The sequence below is a fragment of the Stenella coeruleoalba genome, assembly GCF_951394435.1.
Source record: "Stenella coeruleoalba genome assembly, chromosome: 11".
Taxonomy (NCBI): Eukaryota; Metazoa; Chordata; class Mammalia; order Artiodactyla; family Delphinidae; genus Stenella; species Stenella coeruleoalba.
Genome location: NC_137157.1, coordinates 90,197,850 through 90,220,441, shown reverse-complemented (window position 1 = coordinate 90,220,441; position 22,592 = coordinate 90,197,850). Strand labels below are relative to the sequence as shown.

General features: G+C 39.1%; 1 protein-coding gene across 2 annotated transcripts in view; it reads right to left on the bottom strand.

The window, feature by feature from the left end:
• The window catches only part of RERG (RAS like estrogen regulated growth inhibitor), a 107,287-nt gene that overhangs the window by 28,152 nt on the left and 56,543 nt on the right, over nt 1-22,592 (bottom strand). The window contains exon 1 of one of the 2 annotated variants that reach the window (XM_079938092.1): nt 14,003-14,316. The exons of the other annotated variant lie outside the window; for it this stretch is intronic. Within the exon in view, the coding sequence (XP_079794218.1) occupies nt 14,003-14,066 (64 nt within the window). The 5' untranslated portion in view covers nt 14,067-14,316. Of the gene's footprint in view, nt 1-14,002; nt 14,317-22,592 lie in introns of those variants that run through there. 2 annotated transcript variants of the gene reach the window in all.

Sequence of the window (22,592 nt, the reverse complement as noted above, 5' to 3'; positions counted from 1 at the left end):
AGAAACAGAGTTCAACTAACAAGTATTTAATATTTCACCATTAGTTTTATTTAGTTTTTTCTAACTCTTTCAAGTTACTCATAGTCACCTAACTTTAGACATATACACATATATATGATTACATAATCTTAATTATCCTCTACTAATAAATAAAAATGTGTTAAATTTTTTCATATACTCTTAAACCTACATGTGTTATCTTTTAGTCTTAATAATCCCAGAGTCATTGTTTTCTTCAAATGAACAAGTTATACTTCAGATTCACTTTGCTAGCCTTATTTTCTTTTCAACGCAAATGACACAAGGATATTCTCTTGCTAGCAATTTCTCTAACAGTAAATTGTGAGGCAAGACCAATATCTAATATCTAGAAATTAATGAACACAGAACAATGTTTCTATGTTGCTCACTAGGGTATTTTATAAGAAGATTTCACTTTATAATTCCCTTTGTTCTGAAATAAATTAATTTTAAAAGCTCACCAAATGATTGTCCTGTTCATTTATTTATTATATACATGATCCTAATATGTGTGTATGGCTGGTAACGCTCATGTGGTGTAATTTGAGTGTCAACTATAGATTATTTGGTGGTGAATTATCAACTAGTCTCTTTTTCTATTTTAATTTTTCTAGCATCTTCTCTGGATAATAAAAATAATATTTGGGGTCTAAAGGAGGAGAGAAGAGAGGGAGTGTGGGGAGAGAAGAAATTAAAAAATGTAATACCAGTCCCTCCTGTTAGATAAAATTAAACTACTAAAAAATTCACGGGCGTGTAAGGACATTGATTGGAGGCAGAGACACATCAGAAAAGAAGTGATATGATCTGAGTGCTCTGCAGATAATAGACTATCGGGAGTAGGGCAAGGGAAGAAGTAGGGAGAACAATTTGGAGGTTATTGTGATATCTGAGATTATGGCAGCTTGGACCAGGGAGGAGCCATGGAGGTGGTGGGAAATAATCAGATTTGCTTTTGGACTGGCTACAGAGTATGAGAAGGAAAGAAGGTTGGAGGATGACTCCAAGGTTTATGACCTAAGAAACTAGAAAGATGAAGTGCCCTTTCCTTACATGGGGAAAAACTATGAGTAGGGAAGATTTTAGAGGAAAGATCAGGAGTCAGTTTTGAACAAGATAAGTTTGTGATATCTTTAGGACATGCAATGGAGATGTGAAGAGGTAGAGGATATAGGAATCTGGAGTTGAGGGCAGAGATCCAGGCTAGAGATGTAAATTTGCAAATATGTCAGTATAAAGATGGTATTTAAAGACACAAGACTGGATGAAGTCACCTGAAGACCGTATAGATATAGGAGCACCCTGAACTCTGGGGCACCTCTAACCTTTAGCAGTTGGGTTGATGAGGTAAAAGCAGTGAAGGTGACCGGGAAGGTGAAGTAGGAGGAAATCGTAAAGGGTTTAGAATCATGGAAGCTATGCAAAGAAAGTCTTTCATGAAGAAGAGATTGGTCAACTGTTTCAATGTTGCAAGGAAGTAAGAGGAGGACTGAGAATTGCATTTGGCTGTGTGAAATCACAGTACGGATGGCAGCTTGATTGGAGTGGGCTCAAGAGAATACAGAGGAGAGGAAATGGAGAAGTAAATGTAGGCTTTTAAGCTATTATGGAAACGTTCTGAATCACATAAAAATCACAGAGATGGACCCATTTCAAACATTTATCAGTCATCATTTTGTTTGACGATACCATTTTTAATCACAGAAATTTAAGATGTTCATTTACTATTTAGTAGTTAAATGTGGAATGCCACAGAAAGAAGAGTAGAACAAAATGAAAGAAAGCTGTAAAATGAAAGAGGGGGACAGTGTTGTGAAGCATTTACTCAAGTGGTTTTTTTTTTAGAAGATTTCTTGGATTTTTTCCCATTCTTTTTTCCCCTTTAAATTAGACCTTGACCTTCACTCCCACAAGGGAAGGTAAGGCAGAGCACACATATAATACAAAGAGAAACCAGACAGTTATTCCTGGATTTTAGCATTCCAGTGACCAAGATTTTGGCATTAACAACTAGATTCTAGACAGAACCCCTTGTCTATCCCTTCGCCCTCCAAACACCCCCATCCTTAGATCCGTGAGATAAGCACTCTTTCTAGTCTAGGAAGAGAGAGGTCAGAGAGAAAAGTAAGTGAAAGAAGTGCTGATGTGGAGCTATATCCCTTTCCTCTTCGGCTGAGCCAGAGATGTTGCAGAAGGGGCACGGGAATTCCTGGTTAGCTTTAGGTTTAGAACAAAGGGACGCCTCTCCTCCGCAACCTGTCTTGGTCCTGAGAGCCCTCTCCAGACCCCTCGTGACTAAGGAGGAACAGTAGCAGTAGCTCATGGGATGAGTGGGCAGATGCATCTCAAACAGGGTCGCAGAGCCACCGTCCAAGTAGGACCCAGAGCACATACAAAAGCTTGCTCCGTGGCTCGGAACGTGCCACAGGTGTGTCATCAAGAGCCAGTGGACCTGAGCACATCCTATAGTCTGATGAGGGGATTTCAACAGCAGATGTGCTCAAGCTCATCAGCACAGAGGGATGGCCCTGCCCGAATACCAAAGCCAGCAGACACCTTCAGGGACAAACAGTGAAGAACTTCCAATGCTTGATGGAAGCCCCTGAACTTCCACTTCACACAAGGGAATACATAGGCAGCAGCAAAACCCCACAGTGGACCATAAGTCCACGGCAGAAAATCTGAAGTTTCAGAATAAACTCATAAAAATGGACGATTTTAAGTTCATTCAGAACACAGGATATGATTAGAGATTGAAATTAGGTAGTTTTAGAAAAATGTATACCAACCACCCGAGCCCACAATTACACAGAAAGTGTGTTTACAAGCTCTTTGGGAGAAATTGTGGTATAGGGAAACACAATACACTCTACTTGAAATGGTAAGAATTCGGTTTGGGTCCCACCTCTGTAACTTTCCAAAGAATTTCAAGCAAGGTAATTATGCTCTCTGAGCTCTAGTGCTCTTATTTGTAAAAGGAGAACAAGTAAATATATCCTACAAGACTGCTGTGATTATAAAATGCCACATTACATATAAAAGTGTTTTAAAAAGTATAAATGTTCCAAAATAAAGGGTAAAGAAAGTGACACCAGATTCTGCAATGTACCAGGCTCCTTGTACTGGTAAATATTATATGTATTTTGTGTTGTATTTAACATATCATATGTAGCAATTGTATGTAGCTATTATATTATATTAGTTTATATTACATTATATTTCTGGCTTGTCTGGGAGAGCCTTATTTTACTGCTATTGCCTTGGCATAATTTTTAAAAATGCGGCTTGTACATTCAAAAGTATTTTTGGTTTGGATGATAACTAACATGGTCACCCTGTATATACTTTCCAGATCCTTGCAAGGTAAAGTAGGTATTTTTGTTTTCTTTTCATAGGTGAGGTGCCTAAAGTTTAAATGGCTTGAGCAGTGTATCTATGCTCTCACAGTTGGTTATGCTGCTGTATGGAAAATCAAATCTAAGCCCACCAGCTTGAAAGGTCAGTCTGTTTCTCTATCTACTGTGCCCTCATGTAAGGTACAATGTTACTCTTTTGATTTACCTAAGAACCATGTGTATGTAAACAGAAGCAATTTCTCTGAGGCACAGAGGAATGGACCCACTTAGACTGAAGCAGCAAGTCAAAAGCAGAGTGAGGGCTAATCCTTGAATTCCTGAGCAGGCAGCTTCCCAAATTCTGTTTACCTTTAGGGATTTGGCCTTTGCGTTGGATTGGCAAACCGTTCAAAAACACGCAGATTAGCTTTAAGCAAATCAACTTAGAAATATTACATTAACAACCCCTCTCTTCAGTTTTCTTTTCTTTTTTATTTTAGTCAAACATTCTTAAAAGAAAATCTCTATCCCCCTCAAATCTGCCTTTTCCTTGGTATTCTAAAGCTTTTAATTGTGTCCAGTTTGTAAATCTAATTTAGTGAAACCTCAGAAAAAAGAAAAAAAAAGGTTATGTTTACTTCAGTTAAGCCTGGAGTAAGGTTCATGCCAGATCTCATTTTAACAAAATGAGTTCACTATCCCCTGGTAAACATTGGTTGAAAGTTATAATTATACTGGTGACCAGAAAGACTCTCTGGCTCTGGTTTACAAAATTATTTGACCTTAAGTTAATATTATAAATCAAAAAGATGAAAATCTGGGCCTGAAAATGAACATAATTCATATTGTAAACTTTGCTCAAAGAAAAAAGCCTTTTGCAACATTCTTTAACTAAACTGTGTCTTTACAAGCCAAATGAGATGAATATTTGGAGGAATGGTCTTTAGTTAATTCACACTGAAATAATCTGAATAAAGATGGAGGGAAAGTGGCATCATTTTATAACTGTAATTGTGCAGATATATTTATTTTTCAGAATGGTGAGTGCATAAATTAGCATCCTCTTACACAGACACAAGACGGGGGAAACGGAAACTCTGAAAAAAAAAACATGTAAATGTAGAACCTGTATCTGAAATTATGCCCACTGACCCCGAATACCTCTATCAAAATGTGATGAACTATTTAGCAACATTCAACAGAAAACAAAGCATTGCTCCAGAATAATTAACTGAAGAAAAGATCTGAATACATTAGATGGTAGACTGTGAGAAATTCATGTATTAAAATGCTGAACGAGAGAAACCACTGAATTGTTTTTTACTTGGAAAAATGTGTGTCCATAAAATTGGGGCTGAGCCTTCTACCTTTTCTATACAAATGTGTCTCTGGAATCAGACAGCATGTCTTGGAGTCTTGATGGATAATAGTTGTCTGTGTACATGAAACATGTCAAACATATATGTAAAGTACATCAGATTCCCTCAGAATAACGTGGAGGTGCGTCGGGATCTGAGATCTCCTCTCGAAGAGAGAGAGGTTAGGTAGATCCGAGAAAACACTGCCAAAGCTTCGTGAGTGCAATATCTTCTTAGATAATTGAACTGAGAGGAAAAAGCCAGAGGGAGAAGTTTTCCAGAAGACAAGGCTACAGGTGCGTTCAAAACAAATTGCAAGTGAATTGTAGGTAATAAAGTCAAAGGACACAGAAGGCTAGGCAGACTGGCCATCATGGGGACTTTGGGGGTTTCCAAAAGGACCACCAGAAATGCTAACTGGAATAAAACAAGAAGAGGTGAATAAAGAATGTAGAGACCCAAACCAAAAATGACCTAAAAAAACCCAAAACACAAAACCAGCAAATGATGGGGAATGCCAGTGATGTCAGCACAAGAAGCTTCATAAAGAATAATCTTAGCGTATTAACAATTTAAAGAAAAAGCTTTATGTGAGGTGACTTGATAAATCAGCCATTGATGCCAGGGACAGAGGCACTGAGGGGACATGAAGTGAATTAAAGAAGGTCACTTTTATTAAAACTACCGATTCCATAGGTATTTAGAGATTTTTTAAAACTCATATATTCCTGCTGCAATATTAATGTGTCTATTTAGCTCTGAAATTTTGGTCTCTACAGTGAACATCAATGCTCTGGACAATGGTTCCATGAAACTCATTAGTGGTCCTTTAACTGTTATTATTGTCCCTGAAAGTAACTGAGAAGAACAAGGCACTGTTTGTTTATTTGCTCTATATTAAATTCTAGAAAATTTTCTCCTATTTTTTTATTAATTCATCTCAGGCTTTCCTTATGTAAGCTGAATTCTGACACTTAATTCTTAGCATTTCATTAGAATATTAAAATGTGTCATTATTATTTAAAGCAAAAAAATATGTACCCACATCTATTATAGAAAAAGGAAACACCATGTTAGGCACTGTTAGTGGGGGAGGGGAATGAAATATAGACACACAAAACAGAACTTATACCCAGGGCTTTGCAGTTCTGATGGGGAGGTGGATGCTCACTAGTACCAATAATACAGGGCAGAATGTGACCTGTGTTATACATTGGCGGGGCAGAGTTCTCCTCTGTAGAAGAGTATGGGAGATTTAACGCTAATGCAAGAAACTCCAGTTTTAGTAATTTATCCCCAAAGATGTTTTCGACAAATACAGAAAGATATGCGTACCTAGGTGATTCCTATGTCAGTATTTAGCCTATCTGTACTGAACATTAGCCATCTTGACAGAATTTGGAGTTAATAGGAAATAAAATATTTAAAAGACAGTGTGTATACATACTTATGTATATGTGTATAAATGATATCTAGGGCCAGCCTACAGACCCTTACTATCCCCTTCTGTGCCTGTGGCAGACATTACTAACTGATCATGGCATACTTTGCTAGTGCTCTCACCATGGCCTATGATCCTTCCTTCTTTTTTTTTTTTTTTTTTTTTTTTTTGCGGTACGCGGGCCTCTCACTGCTGTGGCCTCTCCCGTTGCGGAGCACAGGCTCCGGACGCGCAGGCTCAGCGGCCATGGCTCACGGGCCCAGCCGCTCCGCGGCATGTGGGATCTTCCCGGACCGGGGCACGAACCCGTGTCCCCTGCATCGGCAGGCGGACTCTCAACCACTGCACCACCAGGGAAGCACCGATCCTTCCTTCTTGACATATTGATCCTGATAGTTGCTACCAATTGACTGAGGCGATGCGAGATGAGTGCATTTTATCATCCAGGATATAGGCACATCCTTGTGCCATGCTCCTCGGATCTGTTGTCGTCCTCGGGAGCAATGAAGGGAAGGCAGTGCAGGTGGAGATCTGAGGTTTCTCACTTTTGCTTCTGCCACAGCAGCTCCTCTGGTTAACATTTTGCACTTCAAAGTAAGATTTCTTTGGGGCAATGGACTTGTTACTAAGAATTTGAAAAATACTAAAACTTTCCAATGTGGTCCCTTTCTGTCTTCCTACAATCTTCCTAATTAATAAAGACAAGATCTCTGATATTAAACAGTTGGTTCTGTGTGGAAAACACAGTTTATGGATGACGGTATAACATGCTTCCAAGCACACCAGCAAGCGAACTATCTATTCCATCCATGAGATACTTTGCTGTAAATACCACAACTGTGCTTACTCTTTTTATTCTTTTAATTTCTTGATATTTCATTCACATTATGGTCTTTAACTATGTCAAAAATGAGTTATTTTTATTGTGTAAGTAAATTTAAACTTGTGTACTTTCATGCTGCAGAGCAACTAAGCCTGTGCGCCACAACTACTGAGCCGGTGCTCTAGAGCCCACGAGCCACAACTACTGAGCCCGCGTGCTGCAAATACTGAGGCCCGCGTGCCTAGAGCCCATGCTCAGCAAGAAAGAGAAGCCAGCGCAATGAGAAACCCGCACACCTCAACTAAGAGTAGCCCCTGCTCACCGCAACTAGAGAAAGCCCGCACAGCAACAAAGACTCAACACAGCCAAAAATAAATAAATAAATATAAATTTATTAAAAAAAAAAACTCGTGTGCTTTGCAGGAGCAACTAATTATTAATCGATTTTATTTTTTAAATCCAAAAATTATTTAGATCAAACTATCTTTTGTTCTAATGGTTTTAAAGATAAAAAGTGGCCTCTAATTCTCTTATATAGGTTAAAAGTTAACTCTCTAAAGAGTGTAAGTTGCTACAATTATCTTGGAAAAGTATACGGCAATAAATACTAAAGCTAAAAATATGCTTACGCTATGACCCAAAATTTCCACTCCTAGGTATTAACCCAATGGAAAGGATTAATCCTTTCCAATCCCAAAGTCATGTACAAGCATTATTTTGGTAGCAATATTCATCATATTAGTCCCAAACTGGAAATCTTCCAAATGTCCAAGAGTAGAATGGGTACATTGTGATGTGTCAATGGCTATAACGCTATACAGTAACGTGGATAAATCTTGCAAACGTAAAACTAAGTGAATGAAGTCAGACATAAAATGGGTTGTCCTGTATACTTCCATGGATGTAATGCTTAAAAACAGGCCAACCAACCTATGTGCTGGAAATGAACTTAGCAGTGACTGTTGGGGGCATTAGAGACTGGATGCAGGCACGAGGGCGCTTTCCAAGGTCTGGCAAAGTTACGGTGCTGACTTCCCAGGTGATCTCATTGGTGAAAATTGGCACAGCTTTAAACTTATGATTTGTGCATTTTTCTATATATAGCTTATACTTCAATAAAAATTAAAGAAACAAAGTAATAGTTAACCCACCACATCCAACCACATCGAAAATAAGATGGCAAGCTCAGGCTTTATAGATAGATCTGGGCTAGGATTTAGGTCTAGGGGTAACTTGCCATGTGATTTGGACAAGTCACTGAGGTTCTCTGTTTCATGTTCGTTGTCTGAAACAGGGCAAGAATATCTAACTCATAGGATTGTTATGGTTACATAACAATCACATAACAATTCAAGACTTTCCAAGCATGGGCTGTAGGCGTGCGGGCTTCAGTAGTTGTGGCTCGCGGGCTCTAGAGCGCAGGCTTAGTAGGATTGAGCCTATAACAATCATAGGATTGTTATGGTTACGTAACAATTACAGAGTGCTTCCCAGGTACAGAGCGTTCAATGGCATAATGAATAAAGAAGAATGTAGTATAATGTCTAATATATCATCACAATATAGTAATAATGACATCTAATAATTACAGAGTGCTTCCCAGGTACCCAGATCTGTTCTAGGGACTTAATTTTCTCCTAAAAACCCTGCGGGGCAGGGCCTTTACTTGACAAAGGAGGAAACTGCAGAACAGACTTTAGACTCATCCAAGATCACACAGCTATTAGGGGGAAAAGCCAGAATTAAAATTCAATCGGGCTACATACTTAAGCACTGTATTATCTTGTGTAATAAGAACCTAATAAATGGTAGTTATTACTATTACAAGAACAAATCCTGGCAGAGATATGGGAGGCTATAGGGAAAAATTGACTTTGGGCTAAATTGCTGTACTCCATGAGGCAAATGGTGACTCTCGGATTAGGCTTTGAAATTCTGTGCTAACTAAATAAATAGCTGCTATTATTGTTATGCAATTAGCAGACCTAATTTGAGACAGAAAATGAAAGTAAACAAACTCATTGCACTTTATGAATTGAGAAAACAGCTGCGAAGAAGGTTAATGACATGCTCATCCTCAGTCCATTAATGCCTGTTCCCTGAGGTTATACACTCCAGGGAAGCAGGATACCTTGTCAGGCTACATCTAAAATCCGTCTTGGCTTTGGTGGAATTCCAGATAGTTTTTTTGCCTCTGTCTTTTCAACATTTCCTATAATGAACACACTTTATTTCACTGTGGAAAACTCACTTTAAAAATAAAATGAAGTACAAACAAAGACCAATCTCTGTAAGGCAATAAGAACCACATGTCTTGTAAATGGAAAACATGCCGATTTCTCCTTTGTGTCTTGGAAGCAACTTGCCAGACACACAGTCCACAGCTTTGAACTGTTTACATAAACACACTCAAGCCAAGGGTTTGCACGCAACAGTTAAATTGCACCCACACTGGCATCTGACAGACTTGGAAGGGTAACAACTGGTATTCACTTCAGTTGAATTCACCTTAGGTGTCTCTTACAAACCACACACCAGCAATATTTGTAGTAGACTGTAACATCCCAAGTCACTGAAAGAAAAGCCTGTTCATGCTGAGGTGGGGGAGTGCTAAGTGGTAGCTAAAGGTAAAATAGAGTGTCCAGGAATTGAGTGACGCAAGAGGATCGTTAATCCACCAGAGGGCACTACCGGTAAAGACAACAATTTCTCAGGAAAAGTGTCCATCCCTCCCACCCTCCAACTGTGTTTTTTTTTTTTATAAAGATGTATGAAGTTTATTTATTTATTTATTTTGGCCACGCTGAGTGGCTTGCAGGATCTTAGTTCCCCAACCTGGGATTGAACCCATGCCTTCAGGGCCCTCAGCAGTGAAAGGGAGGAGTCCTAACCACTGGATGCCAGGGAACTCCCTCACCCCCCAGTTCTAAGCAGAGAAAGCTGATGGGATTAGGTCAACCTAATTCCATTTTATTCTGCTTGCTCTTTGTGCATAAATCAGGTGAGGTCTTTCCTCCCTGTGAAGGGATCGATGGACTATGGGTTACCTTTACTCTTATGACTCAAATTGCCGTCATCATTTGATTGTAAACATGTCATTTTACAATAAATGTCGAGTGTTTCCCATGGGCTAAGTCCTGAGCTTGTCACCATGACGATAATAAATTAACTACAAGACCACCCTCTTGCCTGCAGGTTGAAGAGAAATAGCTTCTGAGATAACCAAGTGGCACATGAAATAACCCAGGAACTAAAAATATTAGAAGGTTGGTGTTATTTTGTTTTGCATTGCTAATTACTGTTGTTGAGTGATGGGAAAATTGGCCATGGTCATTTTGGAAAGCCATCTGAGGAAAGCAGAGAAGGATGTACTACTAGAATAGGCAGAAAGGAAAGCAGAACCCAGCATTAGCAAAGTCACAGAAATAGAAATTTCATTACTAATGGAAACTAATGCCTTTCATTTAATATTTCTGGCTGTCTACATTGATTTAGAAAACTTCTAAATGCACCAGTTCGCCTACTTTAGAGACCAAGTGATATATCTGTCCCACCTACTGTAATAAGTGGGCTTTTCATGTTTTCTGAAGCTGTTATCTATAGTGTTTTATTTTCGCTAACAGAGTAGACTCTGAAGCAAGCCATCTCTGGGAGAGAAACAAAGTAGGGGTTTGCTCCAAGAACAAAGAACACATGACATCACCCCATTTGTGTCACTGAAATTCAAGTCATGTAGCAGTGCCCTGGGGTGAAGTTTTGTTTTGTTTTGCAGTACGCGGGCCTCTCGCTGCTGTGGCCTCTCCCTCTGCGGAGCACAGGCTCTGGACGCGCAGGCCCAGCGGCCGTGGCTCACAGGCCCAGCCGCTCCGCGGCATGTGGGATCTTCCTGGCCCGGGGCACAAACCTGTGCTCCCTGCACCAGCAGGCAGACTCTCAACCACTGCGCCACCAGGGAAGCCCCCTAGGGTTGAAGTTTAACACTGACAACCTGAATTGAGAAAACCAACCCAGCTGGAACACCTCCCTGTGGTTTCCCATGTACTAGGAATAGAAATTTGCAATGAACAAATATAGTTTTTAAAATTTAATTTTCCCATAGTATTGGAAATTTAATAGAACTTTTTTTGATTGGAACCAGATTTATACACATATTCTTAGATACTAAAGCCTAATACAATTGTATTACTATTTGGAGGAGAAAAAAGGATTCTTTTGTCATAGTAACTCTTCAGAAATAACACTGCTTTTCACTTATATTAAATTCTCTACTGTTTATGTTATGCTACTTAGGAAAGTGCTATTTTCTTGTTAAATTAATATGTGTGGACAAGCATTTACTCACCACACATCAACATGACCTCCTTATAAGTCATCACTCCTAATATTTATGGTCTAAGAATGAGGTAGTTTGGGTGAGTCACAGATTTATACTTAGCCCAGAGATTAAGAAAAAAATTAACACCACAATTTCCCTTAAGTAATGGAAAAAATTTGACTTGTTACACATTTATTTTCTGGGTCAGTGTTTTTCCAGCAAGTCCACAGAGCCCTAGGTTTAGCCCAGGTTTCTTTATGTTTTCTTGAAAGGAAGAAAGGGGGGAGTTGTGATGGATGCTTAATTTTAAATTTGATTACAATCGCATGCTACTTTAAGAGAACATATCTAACCGTATCTAACCATCTAATGTGACGGTTACTATTCTGAAATATATGAAGCAGTGGTACAGACTTTGAATATTACAAATGAATGAAACTGAATTAAGTTTCCCAAGTAGCAGGGCCCCAGACACGTACTTTACTTACAAAAGAGATCCTTTACTCACTCTTTAAACATTTGCTTATCCAGTATAAAAGAGGGAGAGTCTAGTGTTTATAAAATGAAGGGAGAGCGATGAAATTCAGAAAAATGCCAACAAGGTCTATGAGAAAACAATAGGGAACCATAGTCCCTGGAAGACGTAGGAATAATTGAATAGCATTGATAATTTACAGAAAAAGAACATTCATGGTGCATTACTTTTGGCATCCTATCATCTAAATAAGATGTCTAGAATAAATAAATTCACTGAAGGCAAATTATAGGATTCCCATAAATTTTACTAATAGTTACAAATTATCGTCTCTGGTGATTTTTCAAGATAGATATTGTTATGGGTTGAATTGATATTGATATTGAAGTCCTAACCCCCAGTGCCCTTGAATATGACCTTATTTGGAAATAGGGTCTTTGCAGATGATCAAGTTAAGATGACATCATTAGGGTGGGCCCTCATCCAATATGACTACATTCTTATAAAAAGGAGAAATCTGGACACAGAGATAGACAAATACAGAGGGAAGACAGTGTGAAGACACAGGGAGAACACCGTCTGCAAGCCAAGGAATGTCTGAAGCTACCAGAAGCTAGGAGAGAGGCAGGAATAGATTCTCCCCTGCAGCTCTCAGAAGGAACCAGCTGTGCTGCTGACACCCTGATTTGACTTGCCTCCAGAACTGTAAGATAACACAGTTCTGTTGTTTGAGCCACCTAGTTTGTGGTACTTTGTTATGGCAGCCCCTGGAAACAAATCCAGATATATATTCCTGAGCCCTGTCTTTTGGCTTGTCATTTACCACTGAGTCTCCCTGGCCATCAACAGAGCACAGAAGTTGTGTCCAGATTGCCCTTAGATTCAACCACCTGATCCGGTTCTGGATCATGTCACACCGCCATTCAGCTAAGGCAAGTTCCTTTTAGAACTGGCCAGAGCAAAGCAATTAGGAGGACGATTCTGTTGTAAAAACTCACATATTGCATTATGAAGCCAAACAAATTCTATTTTTATTATTATTCCTCATGAAGGAAGCAGTGGCCCCCAATAATTAGAAAAGAATCAGGGGTTGATTGTATTTCATTTTCTTCAAGGAAAATTTGGCCAAATAGCTAGAGTAGTCTGATTTGTGAAAATTTTGCAGAATGTAAAAAACACTGGAACTGGACTTCCCTGGTGGCACAGTGGTTAAGAATCCACCTGCTAATGCAGGGGACACGGGTTCGAGCTCTGGTCCGGGAAGGTCCCACATGCCACAGAGCAACTAAGCCCGTGCACCACAACTACTGAGCCTGTGCTCTAGAGCCCGCGAGCTACAACTACTGAAGCCCACGCGCCTAGAGCCTGTGCTCCACAACAAGAGAAGCCACCGCAGTGAGAAGCCCGGGCACCGCAACAAAGAGTATCCCCTATTCTCCACAACTAGAGAAAGCCCGTGCAAAGCAACGAAGACCCAACGCAGCCAAAAATAAATACATAAATAAGTAAACTTATAAAAAACAAAACAAAACACTGAAACTACAAGAAGCTACCATAGACATCCACTTATGGCCAGAAGTCTTCTGGTGCTTCCATAATGTGGCAGTTCATTGGTCCCCTGCCCAACAGGGTAATAATGTAGATTAAAACTTGCCTCAGTCACACTCAGAAATCACGTTTATGAACATTACCTCTGATATTGTTTGGGTCAGATGAAGACTTAAAAACTTGCATGCAAGCAGAATTTTTACATTACAGTTTTTAAGATATATTAAACTTCAGAATGGGTCTGCCCTAATATTTGATGAAGGAGCCTTGGAGAAGCTAATTTAAATGTGATGATAGTACCACACATTTTCCATTTTTGAAATATAAGTTACACATGCTTAGGCGTTTAGACACTGATGTCACACTGTCTTGATCCTTGCTCTATAGAGACTTGGGAAAGAAACTGAATAGTATATGTATAAAATGATCGGTTATGATGAGAAACTCAGCTAAGACCTATTCAGACTGCATAAATAAATAAATAATAAAATAAAATAAAGAGACCAAATAAGGAAACCTAAATGAAGAAAATATAAAGCAAAAAAAAAGAAAAAACAAACAAAAAACAAAAAGGAAAGGAAGCAGGCATTGTATTTAGAATATATGAACACCACTAAGTTTTTTCGTCCTTCATTTTCAGGAAGGGTCTATGATGCATTGTAACTATCAGAAAAATATGCACACACCTGGGGCCACTTCTGTAGGTGTGACCAGAATCTGCCTGTTGGAAAATAAAAGATGAAAAAACATGAAATTAGAGAAAATGACACATAAAAGGACAACTTAAGTTTCCAGCAAAGTAAATATATGGCTAAGTTAATCAACCCTCCAGCAAAGTCCTCCTGGGATGCGTTTTCACAGGAAAATGAGGGTGGAGAGGATCACAAGAGTCTTGGCTCTGATCTACCCCCGTGGCCTACTGACACGGGCCCAGCTCCCCAGAGCACTGGGGTCGCACTGGAGCAGCTGCCGGAAGAGCTGCTTTCATTGAAATTGAGTAGGAAGGAGTACAGGCAGTGGGGCTGGGCAGAATAATAACTGCCCAATCTTCTGGAACCTGGAAGGGGTGAGGGCTAAAGGGAGGAGAAGGTTCCTGAAGCACTGGGTAGGACACGCTTGGTAGGACCTAACAATCATCTTGTTCTAGCATTTAGAGCTTTTCTCCATTCCTGGGGTCACTGCAATTTTCCGGGGGACTCTGAAAGCAGCCAGTTGTTAAGCCAGGGTATTCCCCACTCAGGCTATAAAGGGGTTCATGCTACAGAGTAGAATTCCTAACCATTTTCATGCCATGGACCATTTTGGCAGCCTGTATATCGATTCTCAGAATAATATTTTATAATATATAACATAAAAAGTGTAATTACAAATAAAACCTAGGTTGAAATACTATCAAAATATTTTAAAATATTGATGTACTGTTTTAAAAATATATAAAAACACAAATTTTTGATATAGCAATTACATGCTTCTTTGTTAACATTTTAAATAAGATCTAGTCACGAGTTTAATTAATAATTATCTACGAATAATCATAATTTCAAGTAAATTATGAGTATAGATGACATTTTGAAATATCAGCAGCAACCGATATATATGACTGAAAATATCTGTGGTATCTATGGGTGACAGTTACCGGTATTGCTAACAACACTGTGCTTTGTATCAACATTTGTAATGGAAGGCAAGGCTAAAGTTCGCTTAAATGAAATTTAAAGGTTAGTGAAAATGAAGATGAAATGTATTCCCATACAAGTTGACAGACCCTCTGAAGACTGCTTGGTGGGTCTGGACCTCAGGTTAGAAACATTGCTGTAGAGGTTTACCCATCCTGATACAGAAGTTTACCACAAATGCCACATCAGTTTTCGAGCAGTTGTATTATGATTACCTACTTCAAAAAAGTGTTAACTTAATCTCTATCTTTCTGGTGATTAAGAAGTCACTTCAAAATCTTGCAGTATGGGGCTTCCCTGGTGGCGCAGTGGTTGAGAGTCTGCCTGCCGATGCAAGGGACACGGGTTCGTGCCCTGGTCCAGGAAGATCCCACATGCCGCGGAGCGGCTGGGCCCGTGAGCCATGGCCACTGAGCCTGCGCGTCCGGAGCCTGTGCTCCGCAACGGGAGAGGCCACAACAGTGAGAGGCCCCAAAAAAATCTTGCAGTATAACCGAGAGGTAATAGTGTGAGGATCAAATACTATTGGCTTGTAGGTTGGAGGAATAGTTAATGAAATCACTGGGTTCAGAAAACAGATAATAGTTTTGGTATTTTCTGTCTAAACCAAGATATGCAACAAATTCTGCAGGAGTGGATGACATTATCACTGCACCATGTGTCCTCAGGGGGGGAAGAACAAGTAGAGCAGGGTATTCATTACAGTTAATAAAACAGGATAATTAAAGCCTAATGAGACTCTGAAGTCAGGCAGCATTTCATTCAAATCTCAACCCCACCGCTCATATTTGGCAAATGATTTTAACTCTCTAAACTTCAGTTATCTGAGCTGCCAAATGGAGATAAAAGTAGTGCCCATCTCAGAAATATTAAGGGATTACATGAGAAAATGCATGGTAATGTATTAAACCAGTGCCTGCCGTAAAGTATCCCTCGCCTGTCGTGAAATGAGAAAAGAAGGACCAGCTACAGATTAATAAATATCTCTCACCCTGTCTTCCCTTTCAACTTCTTTTCTTGGACCTGCTCTAGGGTCTTCCCTTTAGCGGATGGGCTGTTTTTCATTCTGACCTCTGGATCTCTTCGGTTCAAGAAGGCAGGAAAAAGAAAAGAGGCCACTTAGATTGCATTTGAGGAAGATGCGCAGGACATAGCAGAATAGCTTAAAAATATTTGCAGTCAGCAGATAAGAGTGTAGGTCTGGTATCAGCTCTAAAATATTTTGTAATTTGGGGAAATAGTTTACAATCCAGCCACCCCCAGTTTTGCTTTGCCAAAATGTCAGCAGGGACATGCAAGAAGCTTGAGAGCTAGCAAGTAATTTTTCATACGAATTCCCACTAGCCGGGGTTGACTTGAAGGATATAATTTATGGCCATTCTTGGGAAACAACCATATTCCTGTTTCATGAAAATATGGTACTAAAACTGATCAACTGCTTCCTGTCCCTGAAGTGGTAGCTCTAAACTTACCAGGAGTGTCCCATTTTTACTCTTTTTGGCTTCCACCTTATACTTAAGGATGCAAAAAGTAAAAACAAAACCACAAAAAAGAACTCTAACTCCAAAACACACAAAGATAACTGATGACTAGGAAATGAGAACTTAGGCTGCTTACTTCTGGAAGCTGGGCTTTTCTTTCTTATCACAGTGAAATTCAAATGATGCCATCTGCTGATGGGGAAATTTTGCTTTCCGATTTTTTGGGTCACTTTTTTGGAATATATTTTCAAACTTAGAAAAAACCTACAAAAACAGAATAAACAACTCTCATATACTCTTTATTGAGATTCACTCACTGTTTACAATTTGTTCCATTGGTTCTATCATTCTTTCTCTTTATATGATATATAATATATATAATCTGCATTTTTCTTTACCATTAGAGAGTAAATTGGAGATATTGTGCATCCTTACCTCTAAGTATTTCAACATATATACTTAATAAGGATATTTTGTAATGTAACAAAATAATTACCAATATCAGAAAATTTAACAGTGACACACACAATAATGTTATCTAATCCACAGTCCTTATTCAAATTTCTTCAATTGTCCCCATAATGCACTTTATATTTACTTTTTTTTTCCTGGTCCAGTATCTAATCCAGAATCAAACATTAAAATTAGTTATTATACATCTCTACTCGTTCTTAAATTGGAAGATTTCTTTAGTCTTTAAAAAAATATATTTCAAGCCTTTGACATTTTCAACGAGTACAAGGCATCTTGAAGAGTATACAGTTTTTGAATACGGACAAACTAAAATGTCCCTCAACTGGATTTGTCTAGCATTTCCTTGTGACTAGATTCAGCTTATGCATTTGGGGGCAGAAATGCAACAGAAGTGACAGTGTGTCCTTCTCTGTAAATCATATCAGAAGCCACATGTTGTTGGTTTGTCCCATCGTTGGTGAAGTTAACTTTAATCACTTGATTTAGGTGGCATTTTTCAGGGTAAAGTTGTTATTTTTCTGTTTGCAATTAATAAATAATTTGTGAGAGATCCTCTAAGACTATGTAAATATCCTGATCCTCAAGAAACTTTCACCCATTACTTTCAGCATCCGTGGATGACTCTTACCTTAATCAATTAGTACTACAATGGCTCCCAAGTGGCAGTTTTCTAAATCTGTCATTCTTTCTACACTTATTGGTTGGTATTCTACCGTAAGTTATTGTTTTTATCAACATAGACTCATATATTCTTATTTTATTCAAGGTTGTAATCCATTACTATCAATATTTTGTCCCAGAATTGTCCAGCAAGTGCCCTTTCAAGCTGGCCCCTGTGTCCTTTTGACAGGCCCCCATCATTTATTTGTTGAGCACAACAAAAATAGTATTTCATTCTTTTGAAAAATGTGCTGCCTTGCTATACAGAAATGAATCTTTGGTTCTTACATAAAGATGATTCATTTTACTTTTATAGGAAGGAGAACAATGATTAATGATTGATTTAACTATGTATATGTATTTTTTAAAGTATGTATTTGGCTTTTCAGGATTTGTGGTTTCTTTATGTCAGTTATTGATTTCAGGCATTTTATATTTATGGAGGCAAGAATAAATCAGGCCAAAGCCAAAACAAACAACAAAAAATTCTAACCAAGTTTATCTTCCTGAGAACGGAAAAAGAGAGACTTGGTGGCTAGGAGACTTAGCCGAGGCCTTAGACAACGAAGGAAAATTGTGATAGTCCATTGTTCACATAAGAAGGAAGACAGCAGTAGAGATTACCTTAAATGTTGGAAAACGAACAGAGAGAAAAATGCTCATAGCTATTTTTCTTTGTATAAATCTGCAAATATGTTTCATTAGAATGGCGGATATACTCTCTGTAGTTGAGCAGGTTTTTTGGGGTGTTCTATATATATAGTAGCACATTTGTGTCATTTTTGTTTTAAATCCTTTCCTTGATACTGTACTGAAAGAAATAGTGTTAGATTGTGCGGGTTTCACTAATTCTCAGTCTGCAGCACTGTGATGCTTGTTGGGGAGCACAGTAGCCTTGTTGGTCCCAGGCCACTTCATGAGCTAGAATGCAGCACGTGAGGACTGAAGAGATGCAAGAGATGTGCAGATACCACTGAAATATGGCTCTTTAAAGCCCACATATTTGGAAAGTTTGTAAAGCCTCCATCCATAAAGAAAACATAAAAGAACCATACAGTAGAAGGTATGCAGAATTTGGAGTGTGACCTCAGAAATGTCTTTTAACCTTTAAACCACAATTTCATCATCCCTAAAACAGGTATGGTAATAATACTTACCTTACCTATCCCACAGGTTATTATAGTAAAAAAAAATCTGTACAATAAAATACTTGGCATGGACAAAGAGTCATATTAATTATGATCACACTCCATTCAAGGACATTTGAGGACATTATATTGAGTGTTGGAAATTAAGAATCCATTTGCCCCCATCACATGGATGGTAGCATAGTGGAGATGAAAATTTAAGAACTGAGTTGGAAAAATACATCTTGAGATGCTCAGTAAGCATTAAAGCCTAAAGGAATCATGCTTCTTGCAAGTAGAAGCCTCACTGAATGTTCCAGTCTATCTGGTATAAAGTATGCCACTGCATCACACAGCCAAACCTTCGTATATGGGCAATTGTAAGGAAAACCTCATAGTCAATGCAAGTATATTCTTTGGAGTCCCTCTATCTCCCCTTGAAGCACTCTCTTATCTCAGGGGTAAGCTAGTTACTGAAACCCCCTTGTACAGTGCACAGACCTGCTGTCCATACTCTGGACCTTCTTTCTGCCTTCTTCCCATTTATATCTTGCCTCTTCAGGAACTAGCCAGACTCCCTTCACTCAGTGTGAATGGCTGATGTACTCAATTAATTCTCCTAGAAATACATGCGTTTTAGAAGAGATTTTAGGGATTCATTCATTCATTCAATAGATATTTATCAAGCACCTATTAGGTGTTAGGAGTTTGGACTCTGACCATGCAAGAAGAAACATACAATCTCTGCACTCGTGTAGTTACAGTTTGGTGATGAGAGAAATAAACAATCAATAATGTCAATAGCAATCATAATAATAACAGCAAACCATATTGTTGAGCACTTACCAATTGCCAGGCACTGTTCTAAGTGTTTTACATAAAAAATCCTCCCCCCAAACACGGACGTATATGCAGTTATTATTCTCACTTCAGAATCTTAAAAATTAAGTCTTGTGAAGCTTAAGTAACTTTCACATGGTTATTTCCTGGCAGAGGCAGAATTTAGAACCAGTCTGGCTCCAGTAGCTGTTCTCCTTGGTAAAGAGAGTAGAGGGCATCATAGAAGCATGCTCTAACCCATGCTAGGGGTAGAAATGAAAAGCTTTCCTGAGGAAGTGTTGAATAAACTGAGATTTGAAAGATGAGATACTATCTTAATCAAAATGAATCTCATGAAGCTTTAGGGGTCCTCACACAGGACAATGGCAGGGGAATGGGAAGAGGAAGGTTTGAGGGCAAAAGAATCCGAATCTCATAGTTGAAATGTTTAACGACTCTGGTTATGCACAAAATTGACCAAGGCCCATACATAACCCTGACAAGGCATTGCCACCAGGATAAAACATGGGTGGGTCAATCAGAATAAAGGAAAAAATCGGGGGATCAAGTCTTCCAGTATACCAAAACTAAGATATTCCAAGCTAAGAAGAGTGGGACAGCTTGGGTCTATGAATACTAACTACACAAACCGAACATGCAGAACCAAAAGCCCATTGGTCTTTTCTCTCACACTTAGCACTGCTTCTAGGGCAAAAGGATAATATTAAGCATGCATCACACATTAAAGGAAAAAAGGGGTAATATGGAGGGGAGTATTGAAGTGGGAAAAGCCAGCAGAGAAAAGTTTTTCTTTCTTTGCTCATGACAATCTCTTTTGTTCTCAAGGAGGGAAAATAAAGCATGAACAGTGGAAAAAAAAAAAAAAACAAATTTACTATACAGTTATAACTTTATATTTCTGGGCTCTTGGAGATTATCTAGTCCAATTACCTTATTTCACTAATGTGAAAATGAACCCAGAAATGAAAGGCTTGCTTCTGGTCACACAGCTAATTACTGGCACCATGAATAATGGAACCCAGGACTCCTTATAATGTACCAGACCTTGGAGTCCTATAATATACATATGTATGATGAAAAATTTAAATTCTACCATTAGCAGTAGCTTCACAGAGTGATATTCATGGTAAGCCTAAATGTTTGCTAAGAATTTTGACAAACTTTGCCGAAACAATACAAGTTATTGTTTTCTCTTGAGCCCCTGGCTGGGTTAATGAGGATCTCTAGCTTCATGGTGATATGGCATTTCTGCCCTTTGTTGAAATATGACAGATGTAGGTGGAGATGAGTGCTTTCTTTTTGCTGTGAGCCAACAATGCCAGAAGCACTGTAGAAACTCAAGCAGACATTACCCTTGCCAGGTGGCCTGATATTCAGATAGCAGAAAGGAATAACATAGTTGGAAAAGTGGATGACCCAGGCTGTAGGGAAGAAAGGATGGGAATTTACATTTATCATTTTATTTTGTGACTCATTGAGCCATTTTTCCTAGGTTGTATTTCAAACAATGCCAGCTAACATTAAGATGAAGATATAGATTTGAGATGAAAAGGACACAATGACCCCAAGGAACTAAAATTCAACGTGGATGTGAACAATAAGGCTAGAAAAGGGAAATGTTTCCAGTAGAGGATAGGACATAAATCTGAAACAGGGGAAAGAGAGTAATTTAATAATCATATGGTCTCTGATGCAATTCCACATCTGCTCGGTGGAAGCGTACCCTAGGGTCCTGCCAGGAATACAGAAACCACCATAGATCTTTCAAACTGAAGGCACTTAATAGAGGGAAATTGTTATCCAAAACAGTGGAAGAACTGAGAAGCCGGTCAGGAGACGGGGAGGCAACAGCAAAAAGCTATAACCACAACTAGAGGTGATGGGACAGCAGGAGGAAGTGGAGGGCCTAGCGTTTGAAGACTTCTAGAAGGGGCTGGAGTCAGTGGAGACTGCCTTGTGGGAGATGGGCTCATGGAGGGAGGGGCTTTTTTGAGGTAATGAGAGCTCAAGAGGAAATGTTGATACTACAGGAAACACAGCAAGGAGCAGAGAGAGAAAGAGGGAGACATATGGTGGTTTTCCCTCCTTCCAGCCCTTCAAACTTCTGTCATTGCCTCGTACTGGCCAAACATACCAGGAAGGCAAAGGACATGGGAGCCTAGGAAATGTGGTTTCATTTGAGACAGAGAAGAGCAGAAAAAGGGCAGAAATGAATCTGAAATTACTCAGTTTGTTGACCAGAACACATAGCAGAGTTAATGAAGTCTGACTCTAGCAGATCCTGTTCCATTGATCTCTGAGCCAATCCTAAGTGAAGCAAGTTTTCCATTAGGACCTCTGTTGCCATGGGGTCTGGATTTGTCCATCCTCCTCTTTAGTGCTTTTGAAGTAAGCTCCAAACTCATTGTCTATTTGCCAAACTTTAGAGTTTCCCTAAACAACCAAAGTGTTTGGTCTATTATAAAGTCAACCTCCAGCTCACCACAAGAGTCTACTCTGATCCTGAAACATTTTTCTGAGACTCTGAAAGCCTGTTAATAAGCAGCTCTTATGAACTCCCTCTTCTAAGGGATGTGAGTAAGGCCTGAACCCTTAAATTTGGATGAAGATATTGATCCAAAATGAACAGATCATCTGGTGTCTTGGTACAGCCACCTATGGGATGTTCTTGATCACCACCAGTGTGTCCCCAGGCTCTGTGTCCCCACCCACCAGGTTGGGTCTCTTTGATATGGTCAATAACAGAATTTCCCAAGCAGCACCATGCCTTCATCGAAAGGCTACCAGCCTTGGGGGCAATACAGCCTCGATTCAATTCTCTGCACTTGGATCCCCCCTGGCCCACTAAGCAGTCAAATTGAATTTTCCTTCTCTATCTGTCCTTCAGTAATTTGCCATCCACGAGAGAGATAAATTAGCACAAAATAGTCAAAAGTGTATGAGAATAAGATAGAAATAAAACTAAATTTCCTTGGGAAACTTGACATTTTGTCCCTGGAGAGAATCGAAAAGGGTGTG